General features: G+C 40.2%; 1 protein-coding gene across 5 annotated transcripts in view; it reads left to right on the top strand.

The window, feature by feature from the left end:
- Window positions 1–27373, top strand: part of SORCS1 (sortilin related VPS10 domain containing receptor 1) — a 559188-nt gene that overhangs the window by 459315 nt on the left and 72500 nt on the right. For all 5 annotated transcript variants that reach the window (XM_060125410.1, XM_060125412.1, XM_060125411.1 and 2 more), the window contains exon 18: window positions 16455–16626. In XM_060125410.1, coding sequence (XP_059981393.1) covers window positions 16455–16626 — 172 coding nt within the window. The remainder of the gene's footprint in view (window positions 1–16454; window positions 16627–27373) is intronic.

The raw sequence follows: 27373 nt of genomic DNA, 5'->3' as shown, positions 1-27373 counted from the left end.
TAATCACACAATCACAGATGTTACTTCCTAGGGCTCCACCTCCACTCTCAGAAGGTTGTTCCTCTCAGTGGGCATTACCTGAGAGCATCTGACCCTAAGGGATTTTTCTTGAGTTACCACATCTGCTGGTTTCATCCATTCCATTTAAACTTTCTGCAGAAAAGCATCAGCATCAGCGAGCAAGTTTGTGTAAAAGGAACATATGATTAATACCAGTTATCAGCAGATAGGATGAACGCCCTGCTCTCAAAAGTAAGGGGCTCGCAGGTGGAAGAGTGACCACCTGCATAGCGCCGTATGGGCTAAGGTCGGGGACAGGGGTATCAATCGTAACCCCACAGATCAACATACTGTCTAAACTACACATTTGCATCAGGAATAGGAAGACCATTAGCTGGGACAGGGGCCTGAAATCACCCTCAAAGAAGGCCCCAATATCATCAAATTCCCATTTGCAGTGTCTGTAGCCAGCTCAAGAGTTGGCAAGAGATAAAGTGTAGATGAAATTGAAAAAGGACTTTCTGCCCTTCTGAATACCACTCCAGTCCCTGACCCCAGATGTCACTTGGCTCTATGTTGATTCAGTGGCATTTCATAAGCACAGATTCAGTCATCTGTTGTAGCTGCTACAATGCTGCCATTAAATATTTAGCTTTTCACTTACAGATGTTTAATTACAAAAATATATACATGTTTTCTCTGTTTAAAAAGCCAATTTAGATTATCACCCCAGTCCTGGCCCCTTTTGCCACACAAGTGTGATCTAACACTTGTGCATGTTTGATATGCATGTTTCTAAACACTTTGCATTTGTCAGTGAATAATTATGCCAAGAAAAAAATATACAAAATTAATTTCGTTGTTTTTATATGCAGTTTCCTACTAGATATGTTGTTCTTCTAGTTCCCTTTTTCATTCAAAAACATAACTTAAACATCTTTCCAAGTCAGAGTATATAAGGCTACTCTCCATCTAATTTCTTTCTTTTTTTTTTTTTTTTTTTGCGGTACGCGGGCCTCTCACTGCTGTGGCCTCTCCCGCTGCGGAGCACAGGCTCCGGACGCGCAGGCTCAGCGGCCATGGCTCACGGGCCCAGCCGCTCCGCGGCACGTGGGATCTTCCCGGACCGGGGCATGAACCCGTGTCCCCTGCATCGGCAGGCGGACTCCCAACCACTGCCACCAGGGAAGCCCCATCTAATTTCTTTTAACTCCCTAGGATTCAAGCACCTGGGATTATGTAGTCATTCCTTTCATGGACATTTTGGTCATTTCCTGTTTTGTGCCGCTATAAACAATGCTGCAGTTAGCATTCTCATAACATAATAATTGTTATTAAAACCCTACAACAATAATTAGAGTCTCTTTGGCAATTGAAGGTCTTTCTGATAGCTCCTAAAGCAAATTCCACCCAGTCAGCTGATTACTTCTTAGAGTTGAGTATCCAGGCATTGCCAAATATCTCCCCCATTAAGGGTTGAAACACCAGCTTCCTGCCCACGCACTGCCTGTGAGTCCCACACATGAGAGATTCAGTTATATTAACTGCCATCCTCCTGTAAAACACGGACACCAATGGATTCTGTAAGGAAACACTGAGAGGAAGGGCAAGCAGGACTTACCAAGTTAAGAAGGTGTGAAGCAGGTTATTGTAGGCAAAGGAACAAGAGATGATCCAGGTGAAAAGGCCATGCCGGTAGTTTTCTCAAGGACAAGCCCTGACGTTTGTGCCTGGAAGTCTATAGAATTAAGGAGCCATTGGGCCCCGTTTTGAGTCCCTCCAATGCCTGTTTTAAGCCATCCACGAGCATCTCGGGTTGTCAGCACAGAATCTGTATTAGCTTCAGGCTGGGGTGAAGTGCAGAGGGATCACAAGGGCAGGGTTGGTTTGAGAGTTCTTGCCTCCGTAGATTTCACTCACCAGGCACCTCACTTGCCTCACCCAGTCTCTTACGGCAGGGCACAGACTGCAGCCATGCAATCAGAGCTTGAGCTGAACAGGTCTACTAAACAATCGTCCCTTGTCAATCAAGCTTAACAAGCAAATCTGCCAGTAGCACCTTTCTGCGAGTTTACTTGAAAGCATGTAGGTAAACCTTCCTTTTTTTTTTTTTTTAAGGCCTCACTTTGTAAATGGTTATGGTTGCTCTCACAGTTAGTTTATTACCCTGGATATATAAACAGTGTTCTCAGGTTCACTCACTTCACTGTGATGGAAACATTCTAGCATTGGTTATTATTATTCCCAATAGAAGTGCTATTTCAAGGAGATGCCAAAATTGTTACCAGCTTCACTGTGTAGAAGTGAACAGGTGTGCAGTTTTTGTTTCAGTTCTTAGCAAAGTCTTAGAAAAGAGAGTTGGAATAAGTATTGAAATAGGTACAGAATGTCCCTCTAGGTGGCTGTAGCCACCAGTCCTTAGGGCTTGGTCCAGTGGTCTCAAGTGTCCAATGTCCACACCACAGGACAGCGTGTGAGCATGCTTCTAACCACGTTCTCCCTGCCTCTTTTCACCCTTTCCTTCATGCCTTCCACAAGCCATTCCATGGAAAGCAAGGAGACTGGTAATGGGGCCTCAGCCTGTTGTGGGTACAGAGTGAACTCAAAGGGGGAATGTGTTGTTTGGTGAAAAACAGAGTTATTTTGGAATGAAACAAATTAAGAGTCTTAATCCAATCTCTGCCATTTACCTTTAGCAAGTGCCCTCCTTTCTTTGAGATTTAGTTTCGTAACCTATAACATTTTGCTGTTTGCTTCTGGAGGTTGATTAAATATGATACTGTATATGAAGCATAGTGCCTAGCAGATAGTAGTCACTTTACAAAACGCAGATGCCATCACCAGCCTCTGGACTTTTGGGGTGAAGGGGTCCTCTGGAGTGAAGGTAAAAAGGGCGGGGAAACTTCCTTTTATTGTGTATCTATAGTCCAGACATTTACTTCATACTTAATAGTCATGACAGTACTGAGATCTAGGACACATTTAACCTAAGCCCTTGTTTGGTCATCGGTAAAACTGAAATAACAGCTTGTGTAGGCTCATAACGTCACATGATTAGTATCCACTGTACATCGAAACACACGTCGGCCCCCAGCACCACTCAAGGCAGATAACACACGTACCTGATTAGTGAACGAGTCCCTTTTCTTCAAATAACATGAAATCAGTATTCATTTGTATATCCTCTGGCATTTAGTGCTGAAATAACCTCAAATTCATTCCTCTGTTTCTCCATGGATGACTATAAATATCTCAGTTTGCACATACAGAAACCCAAGCTTATTTAGTTGTACTTATATGTGGTTAAATCTTGTTGATGCTGTTTTGGATCCAGGGAACATGATACAAATTTAAGTTGCCAAATTAACTAGGATGTTGCTTGTTTCATGCCAACCGTAAAAGATTCTGTAAATATAAAATAAAGTAGACATTGGGCTGGTTTCTTCTAAGAAGCCAAGATAATCTTCTCAAGGGACAGATTTCTTTTTGCTGTTAAGCCAGAGAGATTTCTAGATGTGTTTATAAAAAAGTGGGTATAGAAATTTTTGTCTGTGGAGTTTCTTTAGAGGAGCCATTAATCCCTCCCGAAAGAATGTAAATGTGCAGTGACACTTCTTATTGATCCTCAGGGTTAGTTTCTCAATATTCAATGGGAATATTTACTCATGAAGTTAAGAAAAAGATTTTAAAATAGTATTAATTCAGTATCTATATAAAAATACTTAGTAGGTCCAGGAAAAAATATATACACATAAAGTATAGCAAAATAGCAATCCCCATACTGTCAACACACATTTAGAATGTTTTAAAAATGCTTTCTATATAAAGCAGAAACTAACACACCATTGTAAAGCAATTATACTCTAATAAAGTTGTTAAAAAAACAAATAAATAAAAATGCTTTCTAGAAACATACTCCTTTCTACATCAGCTATGAAAACATTTAGACCTTGGTTATCCTGCCACTGTGCTCTGGGGTTGCTATTTCCAGGGTCTCTTGGGGGCTGTGGTCATTTCCCAAGTGATCCCATTTCTGATCCTGACAGGAATCTTGCTGTTCAGTCTGATTTATTCAGCAAGATTTGTCACTGTGCATCACAGAGAATAACTGGTCCTAAAAGTGGTGCATGTGTTTCAAGTCCACAGGAAGGAAATCACTTGCATTGTTTATAGACCCAGCACTGCAAGGGCCCAAGTAACTGTTTTCTTGGAACTCACCCATGCAGTCTCACAGCAAACGCTCCATAACTGTTGCTACAAAGTTGATTTTTCAGACTATCTTTCTTAGATGCATTTTCCCATATTGTTATGGGATAGCATTAGGGTTGTAATGAAGAAGGTGTATGTGGAGATCTGGTTCCTCACATCGCTGTCTTTGCCCACATCAATGGTATTGACAATAAGAATCCTCATCCGCGTGGTATGGCATTATGGCAGGAGAGTTCCAAACTCAGTCCCAAGGCCCATAACCACTACTTGCCCCCCGTGTGAGCTTGGCAAGCCCTCTAAACTGCATCTCTTTTTTTTCTTATGTGCAAACAGAGGGATTCTGTTGGATGGTCTTTGAGATCCCTTCAGGTTCTGACATGTTCATGACCAATTTGAAATGATTCAGTATTAGGATTCCTCGGACTGCAGATGCTTAAAAGTAGGGAAATTTTCCTTCTGTAAATTTGTTGTACAACTAGCTGACTCTAGCAGCTCATGGATTCCATGAGCCATTCTCGTGATTTTTGATGCTGTCATTTAGTTTAACATGGCCATATGTCTCACTTCATCAAGTTGGCATTCAGAATGAAGTTACATTCTATTTACTGTTCAAATTAAATGACTTGTGCTTCCATCCTGCTTAATGCAAGAGAAGTTTTCTCCCCTCAACCTAGTCTTCTGTCTGAGTAGAGTCCCCTAATCCCAAGGCCTGCTTACTCAGTTTAAGGGGAACGTCCTGAGAGCTATTGCCTTGAGGAGAGAAACTTGGAGAACCTGCTTAGTCAGCCATGGAACCCTATTCTTTCTGAATGTTGGGGTTATGGCCGCTACGTAGGATTATTGTTGAAACATGAGCACATTGGATCTAGAAAGATTTTAAGTGCTAGCCATACACTGTCCCCAGAACCAGCTCCCTTCTCTGTCCCCAGGGCTTGCCCCATTTCTCGTTTCAAGTTAAGTGTCATTGTAACAAGGTGGTTTTCCCTTGAAAACAAAGACAGATAGTACAAGCCAAGAAATTAAACTATTTAAATTTTTCTCGTGTGCACAAATGAGGGTCAACAGAGCTCAGTGACAACAAGACCTACCTTGGCTATAAGAAAACCTAGAGTTCTAGCTCTTTCTTGGTCATTACATGTAACAACTACTGTGAAAAAAGAGGAGACATCATAGGAAAACATAATTTCTACACTGATTTTTGTTGTTGTTGTTGTTGTTGTTGTTTTTTGCGGTACGCGGGCCTCTCACTGTCGCAGCCTCTCCCGTTGCGGAGCACAGCCTCCGGACGCGCAGGCTCAGCGGCCATGGCTCATGGGCCCAGCCGCTCCACGGCATGTGGGATCTTCCCGGACCAGGGCACGAACCCGTGTCCCCTGCATCGGCAGGCGGACTCTCAACCACTGCGCCACCAGGGAAGCCCTCTACACTGATTTTTAATGAATGAATAGAAGCTTGACAGAGTAAAGACCATCCCAGGCGGAATGAACAACACAGGCAGAAGAAGACATGTAGACTTCAGCCTGGCCTGAGCTCAGGAAGCATGTCAGGAAGTGGAAAGAGCTAAAGCTGAAAAAAAAAATGCATTGAGGACAGATCATGGAGCTCTCCTTTAAACCTGAACTTTACCCTTTATGGGTAAGCCATAGGCAGTTTTGAATGATTTTAAGGAAGGAATTGATGTGGTCTGATTTGATCTTAAGATAATCTTGGCAGTAAGAGCATGGCTTCTATTTTCAGAGAACTTGCTGTATAAGAGCAAGCTAATATTTAAAACCTTAAATACTGACTTTTTACTACCTTTTGATATTTTAACATTTATTAAGACCTTGCAATGTGCCAGATTCGATGCTAAGTCCTTTTGAATGCATTATCTCATTTAATCCTCCCAAGAATTTTAGGGAAAGATTCTGTAATTATCCCTATTTTACATGCAGAGAACCCAAACATTAGAGTCTGGGTAAATTGCCCAAGTGTATCTAATGAGTAAGAGCCTGCATTTAAACTCAGACTATTTGGTTCCACAACACTAGTTTGAACCACCAGGGCAGTGATCTTTAATCCTGGCTGCACACTAAAATCACCAGGGGAACTTAAAAACAAAACACACTGATGCCCAGAATTCTCAAGTAAACCATAATTTCTGGGGTCAGGGTCTTGACATCACATACAGGGTTGTGATTGACTAAACAAGACTATATTGTCAACTTAGCATACACTGAATAGTCATAAACATCTATATCAAACATCTGTACCATAAACATCTGTACAAAATCATAAATTAAAAAAAGAACTGCTGAATAGCAAAATCACAGGATATGAAGACTTCCAATGTTTTTTCCAGTTTTACTCTGACAAAGAAAAACTATGGCCTTCCTCTTTTTTTTAAGACTGGCAGGCAGCCAGAAGGAAGATCAAAGAGAGTAGGGGTAAAAAGGAAAAGGTGACAGAGGAGTATCAAGAAAGGAAGGAAGAGAGAAGCTGAAACTGGGGTTGTTGAAGTAACAAGACACTATCTACAGATGAACGGTCGGTAATATCAAAGGTATATTTGCAGAATGTTTCCTTTCAGTAATTGTACAAAGACTCCCTTGCCATTACAAAGCATTTTTATTCTTGGCAGATTGAAGAATGTTTTACTAACTAAATGCATCCCAGTAATATTCAGAGCTTAGGTCCAACATAATCATAAGTTGCCTTGTTATTACAGAGGTAAGCAGCCCCATTTAATAACATACTAAATGTATTATTCATTTATGTAACTCAGACCCAGGGATTGCTGCTGGGATGAAAATTGAACCATTCTGTAATGCAGGTGTGTGCTTACTTGAGTAAATGAACTCTGTATTTCTGCACAATTTTCTTCTAAATTTCGGGGACTGGTCTGGTAGGGCTAATGTGATGCCATTTTCATCCAGGAAATAAAATGGTTTCAGAATGGTTTTTAATGAGCATTTTTTCAAAATTACCAAGAGTCTTCTCTGTGGCAGAATCCCAGAGGGATGGATTCGTGCTTTGGGTTTAAGCAGGACTCCTGCTGCTGTAGGATTCAGGAAAGCCTGTGGCGATGATTGGTCAGAACAGCGACAAACAAAAGGAATGTTCTCTAGCTGATGATTCCACTGGTGATGGTGGGCCCATGCCTTCATAGCTGCTCACCAAGATAGAGTCACAGGTGTGCTTGGATGCTAGGTGATTAAAAATTATAAGCTGCCTTTAATTTGCTTAGTGCCTTGCCTCTGAAACACGCGGGGAGTTTCTGATGCACATTTCTGATGCACACAGTGAGTTTAATTCACTGGGATGCCATAATTACCGTGTGACATTGCTGGTCATTTTCTGCTACCATTGCTGGTAACAGAATGTCACCATTCTCCAGTGTCTGTACGGTATTTTTCTTCTTTCCTATCTGCGCTTATTTTCTTTCACATCAGCGTACAGTCATAAGCATCTACAATGGACTTTTCAAAATACCAGATGGGGTGATGTTCAAGATGCTCAGATAGGACAATGACCTATCAGAATGAGTAGGGATCTTAGTGCGGGAGCATGGTTTGGGAGGTTTCCTGGTGTTCTAGGTATTAACCCATTTGCTTCTGGATTGCCAGGAGAAGCAGGGACTCCAAGGATAGGGGCCAGCATAGTTGAGTTGGTGGGTGAGATGCTTGAAGGGTTTCGGGCAGTGGTAAGACCCAACTGTTAGGCAGATATTTCCACATTTAACCTCGTACAGTCATCCCAGTGTGAACCTCCTGATTATCAGCCTTGCATGTCTGGGGCACAAGGATGCTCTCTAGGAGCTTAAAGTTCACAGTCCCACAGGAAGAAAATCATAAAAGGCATAAATGACTCCTATCAAGTAAATCATGAGGATTCCTGTAAGAGCTTAGAGGACATATCTCACTCCAGTTAAAGAGGCAGTAGAGTGCAGTAGTAAAGAGTACATATATTCTAGAGACAAATTATCTAGGGTCCTAACTGTGTGGTCTTGAGAAAACTAGTTAAGTTCTATGAATCTTTATTTCATCTGTATATTGGGAATAATAATACCTTCGTTATTAGGGATATTCTGAAGGCAAATCATGTTAAGAACTTAGTACAATGACTAGAACATATTAAGCACTCTCTAAATATGAACTTCTTATGATTTTACTATCATAGTCAGGAAAAGACAGGAGGTAAGCTGCCATTTAAAGTGTGGATAAGGGAGATTGGTTCAAGATGGCAGAGTAGAAGGACATGCTCTCACTCCCTCTGGTGAGAGCACCAGAATCACAACTAACTGCTGAGCAATCGTTGAAAGGAAGAGACTGGAACTCACCAAAAAAGATACCCCACATCCAAAGACAAAGGAGAAGCCACAATGAGATGGTAGGAGGGGTACAATCACAATAAAATCAAATCCCATAACTGCTGAGTGGGTGACTCACAAACTGGAGAACACTTATACCACAGAAGTCCACCCACTGGAGTGAAGGTTCTGAGCCCCAAGTCAGGCTTCTCAACCTGCACGTCCGGCAATGGGAGGAGGAATTCCTAGAGAATCAGACTTTGAAGCCTAGCAGGATTTGATTGCAGGACTTCGACAGGACTGGGGGAAACAAAGACTCCACTCTTGGAGGGCACACACAAGGTAGTGTTCACATCGGGACCCAGGGGAAGGAGCAGGGACCCCATAGGAGAGTGAACTAGACCTACCTGCTAGTGTTGGAGGGTCTCCTGCAGAGGTGGGGGGGTGGCTGTGTCTCACCGTGATGACAAGGGCACTGACAGCAGAAGTTCTGGGAAGTACGCCTTGGCTTGAGCCCTCCCAGAGTCCGCCATTAGCCCCATCAAAGAGCCCAGGTAGGCTCCAGTGTTGGATCGCCTCAGGCCAAACAACCAACAGGGAGTGAACCCAGCCCCATCCATCAGCAGACAAGTGGATTAAAGTTTTACTGAGCTCTGCCCACCAGAGCAACAGCCAGCTCTACCCAATACCAGTCCCTCCCATCAGGAACCTTGCTCAAGCATCTTAGATAGCCTCATCCACCAGAGGACAGACAGCAGAAGCAAGAAAAACTACAATCCTGCAGTCTGTGGAACAAAAGCCACATTCACAGAGAGATAGACAAGATGAAAAGGCAGAGGGCTATGTACCAGATAAAGGAACAAGATAAAGCCCCAGAAGAACAACTAAAAGAAGTGGAGATAGGCAACCTTCCAGAAAAAGAATTCAGAATAATGATACTGAAGATGATCCAGGACCTCAGAAAAAAGAATGGAGGCAAAGACAGAGAAGATGCAAGAAATGTTTAACAACACCTAGAAGAATTAAAGAACAAACAAACAGATGAACAATACAATAACTGAAATGAAAAATACACTAGAAGGAATCAATGGCAGAATAACAGAGGCAGAAGAACGGATAAGTGACCTGGAAGACAGAATGGTGGAATTCGCTGCTACGGAACGGAATAAAGAAAAAAGAATGAAAAGAAATGAAGACAGCCTAGTAGACCTCTGGGACATCGTTAAAGGCAACAGCATTCACATTATAGGGGGTCCCAGAGGAGAAGAGAGAGAGAAAGGACCTGAAAAAATATTTGAAGAGATTATAGTCGAAAACTTCCCTAACATGGGAAAGGAAATAGCCATCCAAATCCAGGAAATGCACAGAGTCCCATACAGGATAAACCCAAGGAAAACACACCAAGGCACTTAGTAATCAAATTGGAAAAAATTAAAGAAAAATTATTGAAAGCAGCAAGGGAAAAATGACAAATAACATACAAGGGAACTCCCATAAGGTTAACAGCTGACTTCTCAGCAGAAACTCTACAAGCCAGAAGGGAGTGGCATAACATATTTAAAGTGATGAAAGGGAAGAACCTACAACAACTATTACTCTACCTGGCAAGGATCTCATTCAGATTCAATAGAGAAAACCGTTACAGACAAGCAAAAGCAAAGAGAATTCAGCACCACCAAACCAGCTCTACAACAAATGCTAAAGGAACTTCTCTAAGTAGGAAACACAAGAGAAGAACAGGACCTACAAAAACAAATCCAAAACAGTTAAGAAAATGATAATAGGGACATACATATCAATAATTATCTTAAACATGAATGGATTAAATGCTCCAACCAAAAGACACAGGCTCGCTGAATGGATACAAAAAAAAAACCCCATATGTATGCTGTCTACAACAGACCCACTTCAGACCTATGGACACATACAGACTGAAAGTGAGGGGATAGAGAAAGATATTCCATGCAAATGGAAATCAAAAGAAAGCTGGAGGAGTGATACTCATATCAGATAAAATAGACTTTAAGATAAAGAATGCTGCAAAAGACAAGGAAGGACACTACATAATGATCAAGGGATCAGTCCAAGATGATATAACAATTCTAAATATATATGCATCCAACGTTGGAGCACCTCAATATATAAGGCAACTGCTAACACCTATAAAAGAGGAAATCGACAGTAACACAATAATAGTGGGGAACGTTAACACCTCACTTACACCAATGGACAGATGATCCAAACAGAAAATTAATAAGGAAACACAAGCTTTAAATAACACAATAGACCAGATAGATTTAATTGATATTTATAGGACGTTCCATCCAGAAACAGCAGATTACACTTTCTTCTCAAGTGCACACAGAACATTCTCCAGAATAGATCACATCTTGGGTCACAAATCAAGCCTAAGTAAATTTAAGAAAATTGAAATCATATCAGGCATCTCTTCTGACTACAACACTATGAGATTAGAAATCTGTTACAGGGAAAAAAAACGTAAAAAACACAGACACATGGAGGCTAATCTATACATTACTAAATAGCCAAGAGATCACTAAAGAAATCAGAGAGGAAATCAAAAAATCCCTAGAGACAAATGACAATGAAAACACCATGATCCAAAACCTATGAGATGCAGCAAAAGCAGCTCTAAGAGGGAAGTTTATAGCAATACAAGCCTACCTCAAGAAACAAGAAAAATCTCAAATAAACAATCTAACCTTACACCTAAAAGACTAGAGAAAGAAGAACAAACAAAACCCAAAGTTAGCAGAAGGAAAGAAATCATAAAGATCAGAGCAGAAATAAATGAACTAGAAACAAAGAAAACAATAGCAAAGATCAATAAAACTAAAAGCTAGTTCTTTGAGAAGATAAACAAGGTAGATAAACCATTAGCCAGACTCATCAAGAAAAAAAGGGAGAAGACTCAAATCAATAGAATTAGAAATGAAAAAGGAGAAGTAACAACTGACACTGCAGAAATACAAAGGATCATGAGAGATTACTACAAGCAACTGTATGCCAATAAAATGGGCAACCTGGAAGAAATGGACAAATTCTTAGAAAAGCACAACCTTCCGAGACTGAACTAGGAAGAAATAGAAAATATAAACAGACCAATCGCAAGCACTGAAATTGAGATGATTAAAAATCTTCCAACAAAAAAAAGCCCAGGACCAGATGGCTTCACAGGCGAATTCCCTCAAACATTTAGAGAAGAATTAACACCTCTCCTTCTCAAACTCTTCCAAAATATAGCAGAGGGAGGAACACTCCCAGACTCATTCTACGAGGCCACCATCACCCTGATACCAAGGCCAGACAAAGATGTCACAAAGAAAGAAAACTACAGCCCAATATCACTGATGAACATAGTTGCAAAAATCCTCAACAAAATGCTAGCAAACAGAATCCAACAACACATTAAAAGGATCATACCGCATGATCAAGTGAGATTTATCCCAGGGGTGCAAGGATTCTTCAATATACGCAAATCAATCAATGTGCTACACCATATTAACAAACTGAAGAATAAAAACCATATGATCATCTCAATAGATGCAGAAAAAGCTTTCAACAAAATTCAACACCCACTTATGATACAAACTCTCCAGAAAATGGGCATAGAGGGAACCTACCTCAACATAATAAAGGCCATGTATGACAAACCCACAGCAAACATCATCCTCAATGGTGAAAAACTGAAAGCATTTCCTCTAAGATCAGGAACAAGACAAGGATGTCCACTCTCACCACTATTATTCAACGTAGTTCTGGAAGTCCTAGCCATGGTAATCAGAGAAGAAAAAGAAATTAAAAAATGCAAATTGTAAAAGAAGAAGTAAACCTGTCACTGTTTGCAGATGACATGATACTATACATAGAGAATCCTAAAGATGCCACCAGAAAACTACTAGAGCTAACCAATGAATTTAATAAAGTTGCAGGATACAAAATTATTGCACAGAAGTCTTTTGCATTTCTATACACTAATGATGATAAATCTGAAAGAAAAGTAAGGAAACACTCCCATTTACCATTGTAACCAAAAGAATAAAATGCCTAAGAATAAACCTACCTAGGGAGACTGAAGAACTGTATGCAGAAAACTATTTAAGACACTGATGAAAGAAATTAAAGAGGATACAAATAGATGGAGAGATATAGCATGTTCTTGGATTGGAAGAATCAATATTGTGAAAATGACTCTACTACCCAAAGCAATCTACAGATTCATTGCAATCCCTATCAAATTATCAATGGCATTTTTTACAGAACTAGAACAAAAAAATCTTAAAATTTGTATGGAGACACAGAAGACACCGAATAGCCAAAGCAGTCTTGAGGGAAAAAAATAGAGCTGGAAGAATCAGACTCCCTGACTTCAGACTATACTACAAAGCTACAGTAATCAAGACAGTATGGTACTGGCATAGAAACAAATATAGCTCAATGGAACATGATAGAAAGCCCAGAGATAAACCCACACACCTATGGTCAACTAGTCTATGACAAAGGAGGCAAGGGTATACAATGGAGAAAAGACAGTCTCTTCAATAAGTGGTGCTGGGAAAACTGGATAGCTACATGTAAAAGAATGAAATTAGAACACTCCCTAACACCATACACAAAAATAAACTCAAAATGGATTAGAGACCTAAATGTAAGACCGGACACTATAAAACTGTTAGAGGAAAACATAGGAAGAACACTCTTTGACATAAATCACAGCAAGATCTTTTTTGACCCACCTCCTAGAGTAATGATAATGAGAACAAAAATAAACAAATAGGACCTAATGAAACTTAAAAGCTTTTACACAGCAAAGGAAACTGCAAACAATATGAAAAGACAACCCTCAGAATGGGAGAAAATATTTGCAAATGGATCAGCAGACAAAGGATTAATCTCCCAAGTATATAAACAGCTCATGCAGCTCAATATTAAAAAAACAAGCAACCCAATCCAAAAATGGGCAGAAGACCTAAACAGACATTTCTCCAAAGAAGACATACAGATGACCAGAAGCACATGAAAAGCTGCTCAACATCACTAATTATTAGAGAAATGCAAATCAAAACTACAATGAGGTATCACCTCACACCAGTTAGAATGGCCATCATCAGAAAATCTACAAACAACAAATGCTGGAGAGGGTGTGGGGAAAAGGGAACCCTCTTGCACTGTTGGTGGGAATGTAAATTGATACAGCCACTATGGAGAACAGTATGGAGATTCCTTAAAAAACTAAAAATTGGGGCTTCCCTGGTGGCGCAGTGGTTGAGAGTCCGCCTGCCGATGCAGGGGACACGGGTTCGTGCCCCTGTCTGGGAAGATCCCACATGCCGTGGAGCGGCTAGGCCTGTGAGCGGCGCGTCCCTAGCATGTGGTCCGCAACGGGAGAGGCCACAATGGTGAGAGACCCGTGTACCCAAAGAAAAAAAAAAAAAAAAAAACTAAAAATTGAATTACCATATGACCCAGCAGTCCCACTACTGGGCATGTACCCAGAGAAAACCATAATTCAAAAAGAGACATGCACCCCAATGTTCCTTGCAGCACTATTTACAATAGCCAGGTCATGGAAGCAACCTAAATGCCAATTGAAGGACGAATGGATAAAGAAGATGTGATACATATATACAATGGAATATTACTCAGCCATAAAAAGGAACGAAATTGTGTCATTTGTAGAGACGTGGATGAATCTAGAGACTGTCATACAGAGTGAAGTAAGTCAGAAAGAGAAAAACAAATATCGTACATTAACGCATATATGTGGAACCTAGAAAAATGGTACAGATGAACCGGTTTTCAGGGCAGAAATTGAGACACAGATGTAGAGAGCAAACGTATGGACACCAAGGGGGAAAGCAGCAGGGGGAGTGAGTAGTGGTGTGATGAATTGGGAGATTGAGATTGACATATATACACTAATATATGTAAAATGGATAACTAATAAGAACCTGCTGTATAAAAAAATAAATAAAATTCAAAAAATAAAATAAAGTGTGGGTAAGTTTTAGGCAGCTGATAAGGCATACAGGAGGACATGGAAGCAGAAAGAACAAAAGAAAGGAAGTACTTTCAAGAGGGTGGAAAAGAGAAGTTTGGCAGAATGAGCTAGTTGGGAAGAAAGAGTCCAGAAAAGTAAAACAAAGGCTTCTTTCACAAGATCAGAGGATTTTTGACTTGTCCTAAAGAAAGTGGAATCCATGAAGGTTGTGAACAGGTAGGATAAATAATAATGTTAAATAAAAATAATTGACAGCATTTCATAAGCACTTGCTAATTGTCAGGGGCGTTTTAAGTGTTCTGTGTACATTAATCCATTTCATCCTTAGAACTGCCCTGTGAGGTGAGCTTCATATTAATAACTGGCCTTGCAGTGATCCATCGTGTTCAAAGCACTTTCCCAGACAGTATTTAATTTTATTTTCTCAACCTTGCTTTTAGGTAGTCATTCTTGAGATTTAGGGACAGAGAAAGGACTTTGGCTAGATTTGAAGGGGTTGGAAAATAATAGTCTGCAGGCCTGCACACTACCAGATTTTGTAAATAAAGTTTTATTAGAATCCAGATGCAATCATTCTTTCGTGCACTATGTCCACTTTTGTTTTACAACCAAAGAGCTAAATACTTGTGATAAAAACTATATAACCTACAAAGCTAAAACATTTACTCCCTGGCACTTTATGTAAAAAGTTTTGTCAACTCCTGGTCTAGAAGAATGGAAAGACCTTGGACTTTGATTGCTTCCATTGTGAGCTCTACCAATAACTTCAAGCAGGTAGACTTGAGAAATGAAATATATGAATACACAAAGCTGTTGCTGTGGACTCCACACAGAAAAAGTTCATGAATAGATAACACTGAACCTCAGAAGTCTTAAAGGTTAGTTGTTTAAAACCCACAGATTCTAATTTACTCTGAATCTGATCAATTGTATAGGATAAATTCGTAGGATAATTCTTTTTCTTTTTCTTATTAAAGCTAAAACAAGAAGAAAAAAGCAAAACAGTTGGAAGGATTTACTTATCTGTAGACTGAAGTCTCCTTAATGTGAGGTTTCAACTGTTTCGGCAGTATAACTCCTCATGAGATATTGACTAAAAACTATCAAATTTAGCCAACTTTCTGCACTGTACCATTAGTACAGCATCTTGTATGGTATCTACTGTTGAGGCATATAATGCGTAAGAACCTGTTCTTTCTCCGAACTACACATTCCTTTGCAATATCTATTACTCATTCTAACCCTTAATTATATAGCCTTTGAAGTATCTCCTAGATTATCCATGTATATCTTTTCAGCTAGATTATAAATTTATTGAGGGCAAGGAAGGACCATGTCTTCTACTCCTGCTATGCATTTCCCACAGCTCCAAAGTGAATTGATTTGATTCATCGATTAACTAAATAAATAAAAGCAGAAAATTAAAATGTTAATAATAGATACAGTGTGTTCGTATGACGATTTGGCTCTCTGTTGGGTACTTTCTATGAATAAACTGTAATCTTCAGAGCAACAGGAAAGGTAGTTATTGATAGCCCTCAAGACTAAGCAGAAGGTTCAGCTTCAAAAGTTGGGAGTGGGGCTTCGCTGGTGGTGCAGTGGTTGAGAATCTGCCTGCCAATGCAGAGGACACAGGTTCGAACCCTGGTCTGGGAAGATCCCACATGTCGCAGAGCACCTGGGCCCGTGAGCCACAACTGCTGAGCCTGCGCATCTGGAGCCTGTGCTCCGCAACAAGAGAGGTCACGACAGTGAGAGGCCCGCACACCGCAATGAAGAGTGGCCCCCGCTCGCCGCAACTAGAGAAAGCCCTCGCACAGAAACGAAGACCCAACACAGCCAAAAATAAATAAATAAAAATTTATTTAAAAAGTTGGGAGTGATCCAAATTATCACGAGCGGGATTACAATTTGACCTTCTTTTTTTCCATTTAGGTATAGAAAGGTGGTTTCCAATAACTGCACTGATGGGGTGAGAGAACAGTACACGGCCAAACCACAGAAGTGCCCAGGGAAGGCCCCGCGGGGGCTCCGGATCGTCACTGCTGATGGAAAGCTGACAGCGGAACAAGGGCACAATGTTACTCTCGTGGTGCAGCTGGAAGAGGTAGGACCGAGGCCCGTCTCCCCTCTACCTTCTAGAGGCAGTGATTTTTCCTAAGGAGTCATGGCTCCCTTTACATGTCTTTTTGTCTTGGTTTACATATATATATATATTTTTTTTAATTTTAAACTTTGTTTAAAATTTTTATTCTACTTTTAGTTCCTTGGTTTATGTTGTTGTTATCATTTCACTTTCTCTGACACATTTCTTCAATTATTTTAATTTCATTGTAAGTTGTTCTTCTCTCACTGAATCTCTCACTTGCTGGGCATTCTCTTTGGATTTAACCTTGCCTTGTTGGCACTTTTAGCAAAATGTTTTCTCAGAATACCTCAATGATATTCCTGTAATAACTTAACACACATACATACTGAACTAACCTAGAAGCTGCTAATGCTGTCTTCTTCTCTTAACCTGAAGTCTTGGCTTTTCTTTCTAAAGGCAACATGCTGGTCATACATATAGCATCAAGGCCAATCTAACATAATTGAGTATAATTTCTTTGACAATTAATAGGTTTATTTTTTAATAACACCTCAGGGATATTATAAGCATCAGTTATTATTTGCCAAATTATGATTGTCTGAAATTTATGAGTATTTAGATGGTAGGATAAGATGACATTTATGTTATATATTTTAGAATGTACACAGGTGTATTTGTCATCTTGTAAATGAGGAAGATGATCTCTAAAGGATAAACACTTTCATAAAATTATCTCAATTATTAAATCAGATATGCTACCTTCAACCATGTTTTCTGAATACCTAAAATATGGCCAACACTGTGCTAGGCCTTGTGAATACAATGGGATTTTAAAAGTTCATAATGACACCAGGATGAAGATATACAACACTGACTTACCCCATCCTCTTTCGATATCCCAGTGGCTCTCAGCCTTTAATATGCATAGGAATTACCTGGTGGGCATGTTAAAACAGTTTCCTGGGCTCCATCGCCAAAGATTGATGCAGTAGGTTGAGGTAGGACCCAGGAGTATGCATTTCCAACAAGGTGGTAGGTTATGTATCATGCTTCAAGAAAAGAAAAAAAAAGAAGGAAACAAGGGCAACATCAAGAGGGATAGACCAGTCTGAGAGGTTCTAGAGTGTGACTTGAAGGGGAAAAGATGAAGCAGTTAGGATTACATTGTCAGGTTTACTCAAAATACTTAGTATTTTAATTCCTGTAGAAAAAACTGTGAACTAAATGAGTTTGCAACCCTGGCTCTGATGATGCTGTTGCTTTTAGTTCAAGGACCACTTAGAAAACCACTACTCTAACCTAATACTCTTTTCTACTATCCCCTTAATAAGTGCCTTTTAACCATACTCAGTTTTCTAAATACTAATGTTCCCCAAAGTTCTTCAGTTGGAACTAGAAAGAGATGGGCCAATTTAGACCAATTGGAGTTGCTTGCATTTCACAGAAATAAATCTATGGGGACTTCTGCCTGAGGCTATGACAGACTAGCTTGCTGCAAACCAGATATATATGTATTATTTAGAGCAAGAGTGAGAGAGAGAGTGGGAAAGAGAGAGGCAGACATACACACAGAAGGAGAAAGAGGATTTGAGAAGCTACAGTTCTTTTCTTGAGAGATGGAAAATTCATTGTCATGAGTCTAACATTTTATGCTGTATTTCCCCTCAAGAACCTTGCCAATTCATACATCATACTGCATAAGAGGTCAGATTTTCAGATTCCAGATTTCAGATTTCAGATTCTCACCTTTCAGAAGGTGAGGTGAAAAGTGTTGGCTAAACATCTGTTGGTGGACTTACAAGCCTGGGAAGATAGAGGTTGGACTTCAGGGTTACCACGTCAGCTGGGACTGATGATGTCAAAACACAGAGAGAAGGAAAGCATAGAGAAGTCATCGAATATTCTGTGTCTTTTGTTCCCTTGAGTTATTTGACAATATCTGAGGGATACAGACAAAATAGAAAGTAGCCAGTTAAGAGGATGTGAAGTCAAACATAGGTTTTAGAAGTATTACATTTTGGGGGAGATAAAAAATGTGAGGTTAGGGACTATCAAGAGGAAAGCCCTGGTGAACGATCAAGACTAGGTTCTGGAGACTTCTGGAAAGCTCTGTGCTAGGAGTAAGGACAGAACAGAATTAGACCAGACTCTCTACACCGTGAAATCACAGCTGACGTTTGAAGGGCTAGAGTGATTTCCCCCCATTTTAAATGTCTGTCAGAAGCTATAACAAATCCTCTTCAGGAAAATAACACATCAGAGGCCTTCCTTGTTTTTTGCATATAAAAGTTGGGGTGTTTAAATAATTACAGATATATCAAGAAACAGGACCAAGAACAGGAACAAAGCAACAGAGGAAAGAACAGTTGCCTGAGATATGATTAATAGATTTATGAATATGGGATAAGATATAAAATTTAACCCCACAGCAGTCATCAATAGGAGGCAGTAAGCATTTGGAAGTTATAGAAAATAAAGATATCATTACTGATGTTGATCAACATCAGCATGAAGAAATGCCAGTACACATAGAAAATGGAATACCATCCAACGATAAGCTACTGCTGCACACAGAAATGTGAACGAATCTCACAGCTGATATTGAGCTAAAGAAATCAGACTGAAAAAAATGCATATTATGTGAGCCTACTTAATTAATCTGCAAAAAATAGGCAAAACTGATTGATGGTGATAGAAATGAGAATAATTATCACCTTTGAAGGGGGAGTAGAAGGGAGTATTTTGGTGGTATTAGCAATTTTCAATTTCTTGGTGATTAATAAATACATTCACTTTGTAAAATTCAAGTTGTGTATTTAACGATATGCATATTTTTATGTGTACTATGTTCCACAAAAAGCTTACTTAAAAATCACTTTAGAAATTCAAATAAAACACTTAGTATTTAGGTCATTAAACAAGAAGGAAAAAGAAAACTGTTAGGGAGGGATTCATTTTCCAGGCCAATCCTATATCCTATGATGAAGGTGAAGGTACCTTTCCCAGAGACATAAGGAACCTCATTATGATACTCAGAAGAAAATCATCTTTTGAAGCAGCAGATGTCAATGCTGGAGCAGGATTCAGAATTTAGATTTTTATTTCCTTTTGAAGAATACAGTAGAGCAAGATCTGAAACAAGAAATCAGGCCTGGTCAACTCCAACCTCTGTACAGCCTCCAGGGACAGAGGCCAGGCTCTCATCTGTTCAATGTTGCTTTCCATGTAACCAAGATGATCAGGCGTCTCCAACTTGGCTGGGTGATGTGGGAACAGATTGGGGAATCTGGTTCTAAGATGTGTAAATTCATGCCTTCTGGGCACAAAAAGGGGGAAAAATAATGAGTGAGTTCATTCCACGCGAATGGGCAAAGCTACAGCAGCAGGGATGAGTCTGCTGCCTGCACCTGTCAGAACTGGCCCCTTGATGCTCTTGCCTCCTAGTACAAAGCACCAAGCCCTAAGGACTGTCCCCATGTCAAGAGGCCCTGGAGACCTCACATCTGATTGTGAGATCCCGTGCTAATGAGTCACAAGCTCGCCTTACAGAAACAACCTCAGTTTCTCTATTAATCTCTGGATTATATGTAGGCATGGCTGAGGTGTGTGATAAACAGTGCAGAATACAGGACAACAGAGTGTCTCAGAGAAGCTGAGGAGCACTGAAACTTGACACGATAATGGCTCAGATGTCCACCACTGACTGAGCACTAACTATGGCCCGGTCTATGAGTCTTTCATGGATTGTCTCGTTTAGATCCCACTGCAGCCCTATGCGAGTAAGTATGGATATTATCATTATCATTTTATAGATGGCACCGCCGAAGCACAGAAAGGCAGAGTAACTTACCTAAGATCACACAGCTACTAAGTCATGGAGCCAGGAGTCAAATCCAGGATCTGTGTTCTCCTGCCTTTCTACTGCTTCTCTATGGCGGAAACAACCATTTTCTGGCAAAGAACTTCATGTATTTCCTAAGGCTCTCTAGAGACGCTTGGCAGGAGTAACAAAGATCAAGGGGTAGAAAGAACAGGCAAAATTACCTACGCCCAAGCCAGTCGGCGCCGTGGCTGCTGCTGTATTCTTAGACACTCGTCAACATGTAAATCAAGAGTTTCCTCCCGGATTTTCTGAGAATATTCATGGCTTGAGATCAGCTTGTTGAAAACCATTTCAGCAAAGAGAGAGGCCAAATCCTCCTCTTTGCAATTTAGTGAATGGCTACAGTGTATCTAGTGCTGTTTTATCCACTCTAAAGAATGCTGGAAAACATAGGATATGAACGCAGTACTCAAGGACTTTAACATCCATGTATACCAAACTTCTCCTGAGTCTTAGGTTATGAATTAGGTTATAATATTGCTAAATTCAATTTAAAACCCAAACAAACAGAAACTCCTGACATGTGCCACTGGTAATACATGGGTTCTCTACATCCTCCTTAAAATTTCTATGAGTTCACTTCTCATTTGAATTTGTTGCTCCTGAATTTACTTTGAATAGAGTATCTGATTTACCCCCCATACCTAGTGCCAGTTCTTTATAACTATAGGGATATTAATACCATGCTTCTGATTCCCCTAAAGCAGCAAGTCCTCCAGGTGCCAAAGGGACCAAGAAGTCCCTGCTACATTTTGATATGACACCGTAGTGTGATTAATGAGATGTGGGCAGAAGACTGTCCAAGCCAGTATAATATTTTATCATCCTGTGTCTCATGGTTTATTCCTAGTTCAAATTTCTCCTCTAGACTTATCTTCTGTCTGCGAGGCTAGGTTGGACTGATACAACCCCCCTGCCTTTCTTTGTCCCCAGTTACTTACATACAAACCCCTCCATGTAGGCTCCATCTCCTATGCGTATCAACTAAAGCATTAGAGACCTGAGGACTGAACCGTTCCACCAACTAGTTAGATATGTGTGTTTATTTGTTCTTCAACAAATATTTTTCTGAGTTCCAATTTTATGTCATGTACTTTTCATTTATGAGTAGACATATTTCAGCTTGTGGAACTACATGTTTTTGGGTTAACTAGGACCTCTGCTGTATCAAGTTTTAAGTAAAAATCTAAACACACAAAATGGAAAATACTAAATATTTTGTATTCATTCAAAACAAAAAGAAAATTAATTTACTTAATTAAATTATAATAATGATCTACATTAGATTATTATAGATATCTATATTACTGATCTATAATAGCAGTCATCCTTTTTTGGCATCTCCCAATAAATGATCAATATTATTAAGATAGGAATCATATCCTGCCTGGTTGCAGCTCTAGCATCTCTGCTTACCATGCCTACAACAGTGATAGGAACTCAATAAATGTGTGTGGATTTGGATAGGTTTCCCCAAGGAGTGTAGAGGTAAAGTCTAAACTTAAAAGGAAAAAGGCTCTTAAAATTTGAATAACATCCCAAACATGTTAAAGTCTTCATCTGAAATCCAAATCCCTTCCTTTAGTCTGTTCTAGTGCATGTCCTAATTCTGACATAAAAATACCAATGAAAACCTTGCTAAAACCAGAGCAAAGAAGAGAACTTCTTATTGACGGAAGATAATCAAAGGCTAAGTACACTGATACCAACTTGTAACTCCATGTACGATAGGATGTGCGTGAGCCAAAATTTTGCAGATTTGACAAATGCAGGAAATGGAATCCCTTTTTGTAAATAGCATGTGAGCCCACCCCCACATCTAGGTGACACAATGACATCATAACACAAGTCCTTCAAAATCCTACAGCTTGGTTACTCAGAGAACCGCATAATTCCGTTGAAGTTAATGAAAAGCTCCCTTGTCGGGAACCCCATCCCTACTGCTTTGAGGATTCTCTCCAAATTTACCATAATAAAAGAATCTTCATTAGAAGCAACAAGGCAAAGGAGCCAGTCTTGCTTCCATCCCAGACTCACTCATTATGGCAGATCCAAGAACACACACACATGCACACACACACTTACACTCACACTATGCATTTATGCATCACTATTTTCTTAAGGACAAAGAACATTGATCCAGGAACCAACCAAGAAGGGAGAGGAGGAATCCATGAAGTTGTGTTTAAGAAGCCGAACATTTTACATGTACGACACCTGAATTTTAGGAAACCAATCGACAGTGTTTTGCAGTGAGACCCCAGCAATGAGAGGTAGCATCTCTGTCTGAAGATTTGCTTAAGATGGTTGTCCTCTGGACCACTAATGAGCACCTAGTGAGTCTATAGACTTTCAATGTGATAACTCGGCTTTCTAGAGAAATCCAACGCGAGAACCTGAAGGCACAGGATGGATGGCAAAGGGCCTAATCAGTCTTAAGAACTCAACAAAACTGATTTGGAAGGCATTCATTTGAGAGGACTGCTAGGCAGAAGTAGTGTCTGCATGTTATGGGAAATAATTAAATCTGTTTTAAATAGCTGTAAGAATAAAGAGATGCAATTTGCTGCATAATTTAAGACTTTTAAATTAAATCTGAAGCAAGGGACTAAAATTAAAAACTTTGATCCATATGTCATTGTTTTAATACTTCAATTTACATACAAAGACTGGAACTTAATAAGGAAAATTTATGATTATAACTTCTTCTGTGAGATTTAACTCTGAAACGTGAAGGCTGTGTCCTCATTAAATGGATTTCAATGAGCTGTAATTTCACATACATTGAAAGACTTATGGCCACATAAAAGTAACCACAATGTAATAGCACTTCATAAATACTGCAGGATGCTGCCAGCCATCGGATGATAGAGAAGTTGACTTTTGATAATTTTTTTGTGTCTGCGAGACACTTATCTGTTGAATTGATAAAGGAATCTGATCTACTTTTTCATCTGCAGAAAGAGTTGGCATAAAGAGTTAGCAGGAAGTGTTAAGTCCAGGCAGGTGTCACTTTCCAGCCCAGATCCAACTCAGAAGGTTCAGCTGTTTTCTTCTTCCACACAAAGGAATGGGAGCTGATTTCAGTGAGCCATGGAGATTTAAGAGCCTTTCTCATGCATATATAATTCCTTAATCTGTTCAGCTTTATCCTCTTTGACTCTAGCAAGGTAATTGAGCCCTTCGTTTCTTCCCCCTTGTTGCTCCAGATTAAAAAGGAAAGAAGGAAATGAGGCAGGCAATGTAGGTTGTCTTTAAGAGGGCTGATGCCTGAAGTTCAGGTTGTATTCAGGTTAGCAGCTCTCTCTAAAGCTCTACTGTTCTCTCTCCTCAATACTGGTCCACATGCGTTGGTGTATTTCTATTCTTTAGGGTTTCAGAGAATAGATGTTTGCAAAGAACTTCAGTCTGCCTTGACAAGCAAAGAGAGATACTTGGCTCGTTACTGAGAGATCCAGTACAGTGAATATCCCAAGGGCAGGAGTCATGAAATGGTCTTCAGTTTGGATTTTCAGTCTTTCAACCTGTCTGCTTCAGGCCCTCCAACACTGGTGTCCACCACCCCTTGAATCAGGGCTTCACCAAACCACACAGTTCTTGCCCAAGTGTGTAACTTCCTCAGGTTTCTGGCTTTGCACTTTGCCATTCATTATTCCATGGCTCTCTGTCTTACCAGCTCATTCCACTGTGTAACCCACCTTTCACGTGCAATGGGAAGTCTCCATCACGTGACAACAGCACTTGGATAAGTTCTGCATCTTCGCCAAAGAGCGGAGATTATTTCAGCAGCCTGGAGGAATGTTGGAATATGTGTGGATGTCCAATAATGCCAATTACAGGAATAATAGAATTATGAAAACGACAGTTTACCTGGCCTAGGAATGACAACTAGGATCATCATCATCTGCCCATCTTTATAGCTAAAGAAATTGAGGTCCAATTGTAAAATGCATTTCAAGGGGCATTCAACCAGGTCTTCTAACTCTCAGGTCACCACCTGCCTTCTTTAGGTCACCTCTTCCACATATAGAGATGTGGATTTCTATAGATCTCTGTGAAGTCACTTACATCTCATAACAACTTAATAACTTGGAAAAGTGATGAAGTGACATCCAGGGCAAGAAATCAAATATCCATTTCATAGACAGGATCTCATGACTCAATTAAGTCCACCAAGTGATGCTGGGTATAAAAATTCTGAAAGCTATTTAAAATGTTGACAGCAGAGCATAAAACAGTGTAATAATTTCAGTATTGCCGTTGTTATTGTGTGTGTGTGTGTGCACGCGTGCCAAATTTTATGCATGTTCTACAGTTTTCTCGAAGAATTCATCATGGCTTTTCTCTCTTTGTTTTTCTTTCTTCTAATAAGGTCAACATATTTCTATTACATATTTTAGTAATAGGAGAAACTCATTGTAGGTTTATTCCTAAAGGAATCTTCCTACTACTCTTTCTTTCAAAATGTAACTTGTTCTTATGACATACCTGAATGTTTACTTTGAGAGTGATTTTTTTTTTAAGTCATTCAAAAACATTTATATAATTTAGGTCATTGGGCAGCCCCATAGTTTTCCTGCCAAAGGCTGCTGGGGTGATTCCTGAAGACACCATATAGCGGTAACAGTATAGCAACGCCCTTTACCACCTAAAAAGGGTTTTGAAAGCACAGTGGATCAAGGTTCTGACCTCTCAGTACCACAACGTCCAGATGGAGTAAGGAGGCCTTTGCTTATGGTCATTTGTCTACTTACACAAGCCAAGTGTTCCTCCTGACTCGTGGTGTTCTGTTCCATGCTAAGCCAGACAAGTACAGAAGACATAAAAATGAAATTTGGAAATTTGCTGTTCATTTAAACACATGGTGCTACAGCTTATTTGTAAGTGAAGGATTAAACCATTTTGTGATGTTCTAATAGGAAATTCTTGGTCTAAGCATTAGATCCAGAAGTATTTGGATATTTAGTTAGGCAAGTTCCAAGGATCATAATCCTCAAAGAAGGGTCAAGCCATCTGTATTTCATCAGAGCGAAGGCGAAATACGTATCCAATCAAATTATTTGGTGGGTCCATAGCCTGGTCTTCCTGGCATCACTGGCCTTGTCAGACCTGAGTTTTCTGGTGAAATCATAAAACCCCATTGATTACCCTCCTTACTGTTGTAAATGTTCTCCCTTCAGGTCAAAGCATCCAAGTTTACTGTTGCCTTTGCTCCCAGAGAAGCCCGAGGTCTGCATATCTGGAGAGATGCCTGTGCTATTGAAAAGCATCTCTGAATAGGCAAGGGAAGGAGGTTGAGTCTATATTTTGCAATTGTGCCAATATCTAGATATCTTGGGATTATGTCCAGAGCACAGTTTTGAAACTGAATAGAAGCACATAGGGAATGCTTCAAACCAGACAGCCAGGAAACACTCCCAGCTGATCTGGTGCAGCAGCCTCAGCATTCAACAATAGTAGTACCTCTTGGAAAGGATGCTAGGAGAGCTAGGAGCAGAAGATGGGGCATGTGCAACTGCCTTTTATCATAGACTGGTGTTGTCCTGTGCTGGAAGGACTCGGTTGACCACTATAAAATGGCAGTTCCAACATAGTGTCAGCAGTGGATTCCTGTTTACAGCCATCTCACTCTTTGTCAAACACTCATATCATCAGAGGTCTTCATAAATGCACTTTATAGCTTCCATGGTGTTTTCTAGAGTGTGGAGTATTACACCGGGCTCCTCTCACATCACTGTTTAATGAAGAATTTGATCTGTGCTGGCATTCCTCTAATGGGTTTTAGTTACTGAGGCTTACAAACGCTCTCTGGTTTTACATATCAGTCAATCCATTCTTCAGCATCCATCTGGGCATGAGCACATGGAATACTTTGAGTGTCCTCTGAACAACAGGTAGTAGTGATGAACGTGGAGTTAAGAAGAGCTTGGTTCAAACTAATCTTGTGACTCTAGGCAAATTTTAACAGTCTTTTAGGTCTGAGTCTTTTAGGGATGAAGATTCAATGAGGGAGAGACCTTCAAGATGGTGGAGGAGTAAGACGTGGAGATCACCTTCCTCCCCACAAATACATCAGAAATACATCTACATGTGGAACAACTCCTACAGAACACCTACTGAATCCTGGCAGAAGACCTCAGACTTCCCAAAAGTCAAGAAACTCCCCATATACCTGGCCATGTGACTGACAGGGTCTTGGTGCTCAGGCCAAGTGTCAGGTCTGTGCCTCTGAGATGGGAGAGCTGAGTTCAGGACATTAGTCCACCAGAGACCTCCCGGCTCCACGTAGTATCAAACAGTGAAAGTTCTCCCAAAGATCTCTATCTCAACACTAAGACCCAGCTCCACTCAATGACCAGCAAGCTACAGTGCTGGACACCCTATGCCAAACAACTAGCAAGACAGGAACACAACCCCATCCATTAGCAGAGAGGCTGTCCAAAATCATACTAAGTTCACAGACACCCCAAAACACCACCAGATGTGGTCCTGCCCACCAGAAAGACAAGATCCAGCCTCATCCACCAGAACACAGGCACCAGTCTCCTCCACCAGGAAGCCTACACAACCCACTGAACCAACCTGAGCCACTGGGGACAGACACCAAAAACAACAGGAACTACAAAAATGCAGGCTGTGAAAAGGAGACCCCCAAAACAGTAAGTTAAGCAAAATGAGAAGACAGAGAAACACACAGCAGATGAAGGAGCAAAGTAAAAGCCCACCGGACCAAACAAATGAAGAGGAAATAGGCAGTCTACCTGAAAACAAAGTCAGAGTAATGACAGTAAAGATGATCCGAAGTCTTGGAAATGGAATGGAGAAAATACAAGAAACGTTTAAAAAGGACCTAGAAGAACTAAAGAGCAAGCAAACAGTGAT

This window comes from Lagenorhynchus albirostris, chromosome 16, assembly GCF_949774975.1.
Source record: "Lagenorhynchus albirostris chromosome 16, mLagAlb1.1, whole genome shotgun sequence".
NCBI classification, from domain to species: Eukaryota; Metazoa; Chordata; class Mammalia; order Artiodactyla; family Delphinidae; genus Lagenorhynchus; species Lagenorhynchus albirostris.
Note: the sequence above shows the minus strand (reverse complement) of the source record. Positions and strands in the feature narration are given on the sequence as shown.